General features: G+C 38.5%; 1 protein-coding gene across 1 annotated transcript in view; it reads right to left on the bottom strand.

Moving 5' to 3' along the window:
* Window positions 1-1591: 1591 nt before the first annotated feature.
* The window catches only part of CDYL2 (chromodomain Y like 2), a 59817-nt gene continuing 50710 nt past the window's right edge, over window positions 1592-10698 (bottom strand). Inside the window, exons 6-8 of the mRNA XM_075714809.1 lie at window positions 6802-7012; window positions 5922-6065; window positions 1592-3663 (exon numbers count right to left, since the gene is read on the bottom strand). Coding sequence (XP_075570924.1) covers window positions 3505-3663; window positions 5922-6065; window positions 6802-7012 — 514 coding nt within the window. The 3' untranslated portion in view covers window positions 1592-3504. The remainder of the gene's footprint in view (window positions 3664-5921; window positions 6066-6801; window positions 7013-10698) is intronic.

Here is a 10698-nt window from a genome sequence, read left to right as displayed (position 1 = left end):
CTAAAGAGCGCTGGCTTTAGCCAGATTTGACTTTTATAGACCCAGCCACACAAAGCCTGAGATTAAACTACTGTGGTTGGGAGCACAAATGCACAGTTTATATATAACAAAGCCCATGCTGACAAGTCTGTCTATGTTGTTCAAAAGAAACAACCCGTATTATCCTTTTCACAAGAAAAACTTAAGGCCCTGTACTCTGATTTGCTAACTTTCTTACAGCAATTATTTGGGGAAGTCCTTAGTACTACATAAGCAATTATGTAGCTTTAAAGAATTTCTTGTACCTAATGGTAAGGCTTATTCACAAATGCAATACATTTATAAATTACATTTAAAACTGTAAAGGCTGGCAAAATAATAATTAAAAAAACCAAAATAAAACAAACCCCAACCAAAATTGTCTGTTTATCCCTAAGGTTAAAAGAGCATTTTATTCTAATGAAAAACTATTGGCACAAAACCATTGTATTATCGATTAAAAGAACAGTTAATAGTAGTGAAAAAGATTGCCTAAAACGCATACCCTAACCTACCACAGAAATATAAAAGTTTATATTCTGAAAATATATACTGTATTAAAGTTTGTAAGCTTATTCATTTAAACAGAAATGTACTGAAATAGTAAACTAAGCAACACTTATCTACAGCAAAAATATACATGCAGGACAACACAAAATAAATTGCTTACCTTTAATATCTACAAATGCAAAACTGTAGATTTTTAAAGATTGTACAAAACAATTTACACAAGAATAAAATAACATACTTAACAACAAATTGCATTTATAATCTTAAATACTGTGAATATTAGTAAAGGTACCCAGACTAATATGTACAGTACATCTAGATATCTGAATACCTAGTAAGGACAGAAACACAAGAGAAAACTGATTCTGATCTTTAAATACTGGAAAAGAAGTTTTTGACATTGTTATTACTCTTTATTGAAGGGAAAATAGATTCCATGAAAACTAGATTGTAACTGTATAGATATGAATAATTAAAAATGTTAACTATGGTTAGCACTTGCTTTAATGGAAAAATAATTCTAGAAAATGTATTTCAACCATTCCTTTGTCATAAAAAATGCTAAGATACAGCTATCTGAAAATTCAGATGAAATGATGCAGCTTAAAGGTCTAACAACTTACGATTCTTCTCTGTTTGAAAATCTCATATGGAAAGCATACCTTCACATTGCTGAGCAATTTTTCTATATTTATCTACAAAAACCAAGCATAGTATTGAAATAAACTTCCTAATATCTTATTAACACATGACTAGCAGTTATGGCTCTCTGGACAGGAATAAAGGAAATAAAGGAAATTGAGGAATCATGGTACTTTCCATTGCTTTTTTTTTTTTCCCTTTTTTTTTTTTGTTTTTTTTTTTTTCTGAAGTCATATGCTGGAGGCCTGATTGTGCAAACACGTACGCACGTGAGCGGATTTCACCTGAGCGCTCCCTCTCGTCTGCACGGGACGGCCACGCAGGCGACTCAGTGCGCGCACGGCACAGCGGGGGTCCCGTGGCCTTGGCCCAACCGTGCACTCTGTGGCATTGCTGGCAGGTTGTGGAAATAGGCAAGTATTAGTACAAAACAAGTGGTGCATCTGTCACTTCAAATGGTTATCGAAAGAGTTCTGTTTCAGACATTTAGAAATAAGTCACTTGTTTTGAGAAGTTTTTTTCAAAACATTTAGACCAGGCTAATTAGAAGCCGGGTTTTGTCCTTTTAATGAAGCATTTCCATGATAACTTCTGCCTTTAGGGTAATGATTTCCTTACAAGTCAGTGATACAATTAGGCCATAGAAACAGGACTTTTAATTATTTGTGGAAAAAGAAATGTTGTATTAATGTGTCGAAGGCTACTGTTTAGTATAATCACCTGTTTGTTAACTTTACAAAGGCTTTGTTGAAACTCTTTGTGGAAATACTGGGAGGGAGAAAACCTAGCAGGCTCATTTGCAGAGGTTTAAACCATAACCAAGTCACTGAGCTCAAGGATGGAGAGCAAGGGCACAAATTACGAAGCAAACAAATGTGCAAAGCTTCTGCTTCAACAGGTTTTAATTCGGGCATACTAAAATGGCAGGTGAAGTCACAGAGCATGCTCGTGTTATTTCCATATTAATTGCCTTACTAGCAAGAAAGAAATGAGAGCGATCCAGTGTTCAGAAGTCAGTGTCACTGAAAAGTACTAGGCTCACATTCTAAAATAGCAGGTTGGATTTGTGGTGTTTATTGTGGACTGCTTTTACGGATAGCCGTAAGTTCTTGTAACAGATGGTGGGGTGGCCAGATGTGGAGAGCTGGGAAAAGCAACACAAAACCTCTCCCTCCACTTAGTTCAATACCTAGCACCTTGTATAAACTGTTGGCCCACACCCAAAGGCCTCCAGAGCAGAAATTATCTCACACCTGAGGAATCAGGCAACTAGACTAAGGCTCATAAGGATTTGCTTTTAGACTTCAGACCAAAAGGGGACGTTTAAACCTGAAAAACTGTACGATGCCACATAACGGCACCACTCACCCTGTTACTGACATCCGGCTAACAGGAATATAGTAAACTTAAATAAAGCATCTTGTTGGCAAGCCCTTCAATGCTCCTCAAGAAGGCAGAAAGTGAAGAGAGACTTAGGGGGGACTCCCTGTTTCGGAATCCACTTTTTTCCCCTTAACCCTGGCAAATGAATCAGTTTCATACTTTTTTTGTACAATTTTGCACATAGAGGAGCATGCACGTGGCTGTTTCTTTTACTGCCCACAGCATTCTGTGTGTTTTCTATATATTCTGTATTTTTCTACACAATTTGCTGCTCAAAATGTGTTTGTGTTCTCATGTGATGCCATTAATTCAGTCAAGGGAAGTATGAAAATAAGATCTGTGATTAACAAACAGCTGAATATGAACACAAAATAAATAAGTTAAATAAATTCAACAAAGAAAAAAATTCTAGTAGATTTTGTAAAACTAACTTTACATATTATACATATAAATTATCAGATTTTTCCATCACACTGTTAGAACTTAGAAAAAATAATTAAAATATTTCTAAAGTATGGTGTTTGGGCCCCCAAAATATCGTGCTGACCCAGTTTTCAGATTGAGCCCTCTATGTCAGCCCAGAAGTGTTGCAACAGCAAGAATAAGTTAAGAAGGACAGATAAAATAAATCATTGCAGATGGTGTGCCTTATTGGGCCCCAGTGGTGCTTCTCAGCACATGGAATGTATACTTTTGTCTGGATGAGCATGTGAAAGATGCAGCCCTCTGCAGAGATTACGTGCACTGAACAAGCCTGCCTACGTCTCGGTTACACAAAATCAAACCAGCTACAAGCAGCTGGGTAGCTCACAAGGAAATCGACACAACCATATGCATTAGGATACACTGTCACAAATTCCTCAATGATGCATTGCCTCTGCTTTTCCAACACAGGTAATGTTTGACTCTGTTCACAAGTGGAGCATTTTCTCTTCAAGTTAGGCCAAGACATCAGACTTCATAAATTTTATCTTGCAAGTAACTGAATAATGAATCCAGTCCTTTGGAAGAACTCCAGAGCTGTTTTAACATCTGACACTCTTTCTCATTCACATCTTCAAGTCCGGATTTCAGGAAGCTCCGCACGAGACATTTGGACTCTTCCAATACCTAAAGCCAAAATATCGCTCAGCGTTTTATTTTGAATCTGACAAAATTGTTATGGATAATGGCGTGAACAGCATTTTTACACTACTGACTGTTTTACAATCTAAGTAACAACTCCTTCGGGCACAGAAATGAGATCTGATTTCCAGCTGTAACTCCACTTGCTGATAGTCAGCATCTGTAAGAATTAAGGACTTCTGAGGTTTATGCCTTTTTAAAAGGAATGAGGGATTCTGAAGTACCTCAGTTTCTTGAAGGTCTGCCATGAAGCACTAGAAGGAGCTGAACTCCCTCCTGTTCAAAATGTGATCCCTTGAAATGAAAATGCGTGAGGCGTGATATATTGGCTACTTGTTTTCTCAAAGGTAGTCTTTAAGGTTATAGAGGTTGGAAACCCAAAGTGGGTGTCCATCATCTTTAACAATTTTCCCTCATGTATCATTTCCTTATCAAAACAGAAATGAAGAGGAAAGGGCCTTTACTGCAAATACCTTTTTAAGCTTATTTACTTACATTTTTATAAAAGTCAAATATTTTATAAAAGAAAGGTGTTAAGCAAAACGTGCACCCTCTGACTGTGTTCTGGAGATGGATTTGCTTAACATATACAAGCAGTCATAAAAAATCACCTAAGGTTTTTACAAGGGAAAGCCCAATCTCAAGCCCTTAGTAATCGCTCTGTGTTCTTAAAGGCATGAACAGCAGGTCCATGGTTGCTCCCACACTTCAGCTCATTTTTCCCAGACCCATTTTTAGACACATTGAGATTGCCTTTAAAATTCTTTTGGAAATATGTAACACCAGTCTGTATCTCACAAGGAACCCAACTAGTCAAACGAAACCATTAATAATTCATACATTATTGATTTTTTGGGGGCAGAAGACTTAATGTAAACTAATACAGTGTTTATGGTAAGGGAAGCGCATAGTCTCCACTCAGCTTTGTCAACCCCTACATGTTAAGCCTAGGTCCTATCTGTTTTAGGTTACAACGCTGCTATTCCAAAATAGTGTTTCTGTTTAAGTCAAGTAAATGGTGTTAATTGCAAATTGTGGGGCCTGCGCATTTTTTTTGGTCTGTTTGTGAACAAGTATCCACAGTGAACTTGGATGAGCTCATCATATTCATTGTTTTTGTGACTGCAGCCTGATTTGCATTTAGGATCTTGGAGAGTAAATCTAGTGTTGGACAGTTTTAACTCTCATCTTTGTCCACAAGTTAGCACCAGTCTTCCTAACAGATCTCAAGGGAAAATTTCATTGGCAGCCGGTAACAGTGAAGGAAGGAAGAATTCACAGTAAGGTCCAGAGGTTTTCTGAACTCATATGATACATGTTATATCAGCATGATCAAATAAGCTTATGCTACATTTCCAGAGAGTTTCATTCTGAATGTCTTTTGTGAGATCTAATCTACATTTCATTTAATTAAAAATCTCCTGTGTCTCTACCTTCTCTTTTACAACGGATCTTTTAAATGAAACTGAGGGATGCTAAGACAGTTTCAGGCATAGGCAGTATAGCAAGAAACCGCAACAATTTGCGCTTTCGTTAGTGCAGTTTTATTGCAGTCAGTATCACTTTCTTCACTGCATTTTTTTTTAAACAAAGATGTGCCCAGAATAGGAGTATATCTGCCTGAAGGGAAAAAACCTTAGGAAGTAAAAATAGGAAAGGATCTTCTTTCAACTTTTATGTACACAAAAGGAAAGTTATAATACTCTGTGACCAGACTGTGTTCAAATCCCTCTGTGTCTGGATCTCACCTCTCCTTCACAGCAGAGGTTAGCTGGCACTATCCTACCCTTCTGGGGCACTGTGTAGAAGAACATTTTGCAGAATCAGGAACTATGCAGGTACAGAAAAGAAGGCAGAGTCAGCTGAAACATAGTAGGCCAGGACAACGTGAAAGGCAAATATATTTTCTTAATGTCCCTACAGAGATTTCCCAGTACAGTTGTGTAGTTTCAGACTTTTCCACCTTCATGAAGGAAACCTATGCTAAAATCCCCTTTCAAAATGGGGCAAGGAGGTTCCACTCACACTGCATAAATGTGCAGATGGGGAAAGGAAACAACCCTCCCTGCCACTGAAAAATGGGAAACTCCAGGAGCTCACCGATCCCTATCCAGATTTTCTGTTGTTAGCCCTCTTCCACAGGTATGGTTGTGGAAACTGAGGACCCACCATGTGATGAGCCTTGGGAACACATCTTGCCTCTGTGAAATGTAATTTAATCACAGAAGAGTTTGATTTCTTACCACTGCACTGCAGGATGCCATTTCTTTCACTCGTAGCATCACTTCTTGGCTAAATGTTGTTGGCCAAAATACTTGTGACACTAGTCCTCTGCTGCAGGCTTCCTGTGCTGTCAGCTTTCTCCCACAGAACAACATTTCATTTGCCTGTGAAACCAAAAGATTACTTGTGATCTTGGGTTATAATTCCCTTAAAAAATTTTCCATACTTGCCTGCTATTTTCAAGATTAAATTTACAAATGGTCTCCTGTATCTTTCCATATTGCAAAATACTTAAAAAGGAGTTTCGGTAGCTATTTAAAGATTGTGCAGGTGGCCAGAGCACAGCATGGGTTTCATTTAAAAGAAATGTGCTGGCATGCATGATGAATCTGTATTGCTGATTTTACAAGAGTAGCTATCAGTGATACAGTGATACTGTGCCAAGAGTCATGGAACCTAGTATGAAACCTTTGTGGGGCAAATTTTCCTTTGTTATACTGGTAAAAACTAAGCAACCTTACTGGAATTAGCATAGATTGTTTTTAGAGAGCAGAGAGCAGTATCTTGTTCCGTTACTGCACAATCCTAACTCAATACAGACAAGTACTCTGCAACATTATTCTGCTAATGCATTTCTTCCCTTTTCTACCGTGATCTTGACAATTTTGGCTTTTTCAACCTGTGTTCAATCTTCCTTGTGTGCAGCATGCGTAATATATTGAATTCTGAGGTCATTTTTGTGATAAGAAACTGGTAGGGATTAGATTAACTTTCCACAGATTTCACTTCCATTCTTGACAATTAAGAGAAACAGTTGTTTTCTGTTTTACTTTTTAAAGAGAGAAAGACAAGCATGAATTTAAGAAAGGTTCATCAGCAATTTGAGGTGGAAAACCTTACCAGTGCAACACCCAGAATTTGTGGGAATGTGTATGATGAGCAGCCAGCTGGAGTGAGTCGGATTGTTGCATATGGTGTCTGAAACCATGCCTTCTCACTTGCCCAAACGATATCACATAGTGGTAAAATAGAAGCTCCTAACCCAAGAGCAGGGCCGTTGATAGCAACCACAATTGGCTTCTTAAATTGAATAAAAGCTTTTACAAAATCCCTAAAATAAAAAATAAAAGAAAGATCTTGAATATAGAAGTAACACTTAGATAAATACCCGAGCTTAAAGTACTTAATCTGAAAACAAATTAGAACCACAGATGAACACAATAAATGCCATGGCCCAGTTTTACGAGGTCAGAATTGCAAGATACTTTCTAGTTTGCACATGGAAAATTTTGCTCATGTTTAGGTATTTAATCTTTCTGAATACCTGGGATATTAAAAGTTTTGTATATGTTGTACATGAACTGATTAATTGGAGTGCACTGACTGTTGTACTTTTTGCAGAATGGTTTGGTTAGGTTTAGTTTTACTTCTGGACCAGTAACTCATGAGTTTGTACACACAGTGCTTCTCAGTTTGCTCTACAATGGCTAGTATGGATTCTGACAATCCAGGCTGGCTAACCTAAAGACAGGAAACTCATAGGTGGATTGCTGAATATTTTTTTTTTTCAAAAAGTTCTGTTAAGATCCTGTGTCGAAGGTTACTGCAAGTCCCATCAATGGATCAGGAGATAGTAAACATTTATGGCACACCAGTGGAAAGAACAAGACCCACAGAGGGGAGTCAGAGAGAGAGAAATGTTTGAACAGGGAAAGAATTAGGTGAGCGGTCTGTTGGGTCTTCACTGCAAATGTCTTCAGCAAAGATGTAACAAATTAGATGCCCTTGCCTGCCTACAACATCAAATGTGAAGTGATGGGAAATAACGGGGAAGTAAATGTGATCGGATTCATCTGGATGAATGAACTAGAACATGTTAAATTCTGTGCAATTAAGAGATCTTTTAAATATGTTACCTACCAGCAACTGTGGAAAGACATCTGTTGAATGGAACAGCCTAGACACTGATTAGGAAGAAGCATGAGTGTAATTGTGGGCAACTTATGGGCTCCAGCAGCTTAGTGCACAGCAGGTATGTGGAGGCAAACGAGATGCTCAGTTACTTTAGAAAAGAGACATGTATAAATCAAATTCAAAACAAAAGAGAAGATTCTGTTCCTGCATTGGGTATTTATTAGATCCGGAGTGCATCTTTGCTGACAGATTTTAGGAAAGAACATTTTGTCAAATGTGCCCTTCGATGAGTTGCAGCTTTCCCACTGACGTCAAAGAGACCTAGACTTCTGTATCTGAGAATAGGAGGTGTGCCTTGCAGGTTCAAGTGCTAATTTGGAAAAAAATGGAAAACATACCAAAGATAAGTATTTTATTGGACTGAAGTGCAAAGGCATTGGCTATATTTTAAATGAAAACAAAGAGTCTGAGGTGACCCAGCATTAAACGTTCCATGAATGAGTTCTGTTTTTCAGGTTATCTGGTAAGGAGTTGATTTTTGACCATGGAAAAATAAGAGACTCATGGGAATTGATGCAGCTCTGTTCACACACTGAGTAATACACAGAAGATCAGCAGCAAGACAAAGAGAGTGAAGTAAGGAACATCACGTTTGTTCAAGACCATTTCTTTTTAGAGCATAGCAGGGTTAAGGAGAGTTGTTGTTCATCTTTGTTTGCAGAAGCAATGCTGTTCCCTTATCTTGTTATTTCTTCGGTTGTTTATGGTTGAGTAATGACTGTGGATCACTGCATCTGACTAATTCCAGAATTTTGAGAACCTCAGTAGTTAAGCAAGTAAGCCTTCCAAGTAGGACTACAGATAGGAACAGGGATGTGACGAATGATAGGTAAAAAGAACAAACTACAGATAAATGGTGGCAGCAGATCTGAGGACTGTGTGGAGGCAGAAGAAAACAGTGTGGTGGAGAAAAGCAGGAAGCGTGTGGTGATAAATGGGACTGGAAGTGAATATGGAAAAGCCATTAGGGATTATGGAGAGGAAACGGTTAGATGATGGGGAGGAAGAGCAAAGCAGAACACATTAATGGAGGGAAAGGGTTGAAGGAAATGTGAAATCTTCACATGCGTGAGCAAGGAAGGGAGGACCTGGAGATGGGGAGAGAGTGGAACAGAACATTGAGAAGACATCATGAGCCTCTGTCATGAAGGAAGGAGGGGGAGCACAGAGGATGGTACAATGGATGGGTATGGAACATGCCACCTATAGGATCAAGTGGAAGGCTACTGTATTGGGAGCTTACGAGGGGAACAAATGCCTGCATTTGGTCTACAGAAGCTGCAGTGTCCACCACTCCACTCATCTGTGTTCCCTTATTGGTATGTTAGTTGTTTCAGCGAGTTGTCTTTGTACCCAGAACCTGGCACGTTTCTATGTCTCTGAACCGTAAGTTCACATGTGTAGGTTCTGGGCTAGAAGATCTTTGTATCGATTCAAGGCAGTCTTTGAAAAGGACTTAAAATTGTAACTGTTGTTGCACAGTAGAGCCAGAAGCTCAAAGACAGGAAAAAGTGTCACATGCACAAGGCTTTTGGTTTTGCTAGGGGATATATGGCAAGTTGACCATCGAATACACTTTGGGATGCTCAGATACCTCTGCATTGTTGCCCAGGTCTTGCTGCAGGTCAGGGCTCGTAAGTAGGTCAAAGGCTCTAAAGAAGTTGAGAGAGTAAAGTCGTCCTTCTTTGTTTTCTTCTGAGCACACCCAGAATTTTATGTATCGGGTCACGTAACCATGCCCGACTGATGATGTGAGACTGATGCTGAGAATGACTTCCAGTGAGTCCTTTGATTGCAGGGCTCTGTAGGCCACGTATGCACAGTTGCAGCGCAGTCTGTCTGCCTTTTCCCTGCTCCAGAAGTGCAATGCTGGATACACATCTGGACGATGGCAGCTCAGGCTGATGGATCTATGTTCAATACTTGGAGAGAAGCTACAGTGCCACACGTCCCTGAGTTGCAAGCCCCAAAGGCAGTGGATGAGGACAGGGGCCAAATGAATAAATCATTCATGTGAGATGAGACTTGATGGGTATTTAACTTGTGATCAGTATATGAGATCCATATTTTAGAAAGTGGAAACACACGGTAATCAAGATCTTAATTTCATTTTGATACAAGTCTAACTTGATGTAAAGCGGTGGAGGCAGAGATCCATTAATGTGTTTTAGGGCATCCTAACCACTGAAAAAGCAAAGTGTACATTTTTTTCTACTCTTATTACAGTATATTTTCCATGAGTTGAGTCCTTTGTTCACAGAAAGCACAGAGTGCGCTAAATGGAAAGCGTAGCGTATTGTTTCCAGAAGTACAATAAAAATCTATTTCCAGTGGGCCTGAAGCCGACATTCTTGACAAGGAGCAGTACATTGTACCAGTATTGCAAGAGCGTTCTGTGAGTCCAAGGATGGAAAAACTGAGTATCATAGTCTGGCTTATACTCATTTAAGTGTTGAATTGTAAGTATACCTGTATATTAAACGTGTGTAGATAAATGTATACATACATAACAATACCTATCTACACAATATTTACATGACTAATACTAAATTTGTATCTTCTAGTGGAGTGTGAGTGTGCCTGTGTTTTCAAACAAAAATAGTGAATTTCTTCCCTCACTTTTTTTTGGTTCCACATTATTAAAAATCCCTCACATTTGAAAAAAAAAAAACCAGGATGTGTCCTTCAAAGGGTTTTCCTTTTTTTAAATGTCACTACATGATATTCAAGCATAGCTAGGGTCTTAAAAACATGTCATAATTCATATATTTAAGAAGTACATTTTAAATTATTTCAAAATAATTACTACTTTGAGAATTTCAA

This window comes from Pelecanus crispus, chromosome 8, assembly GCF_030463565.1.
Source record: "Pelecanus crispus isolate bPelCri1 chromosome 8, bPelCri1.pri, whole genome shotgun sequence".
NCBI lineage: Eukaryota > Metazoa > Chordata > Aves > Pelecaniformes > Pelecanidae > Pelecanus > Pelecanus crispus.
Note: the sequence above shows the minus strand (reverse complement) of the source record. Positions and strands in the feature narration are given on the sequence as shown.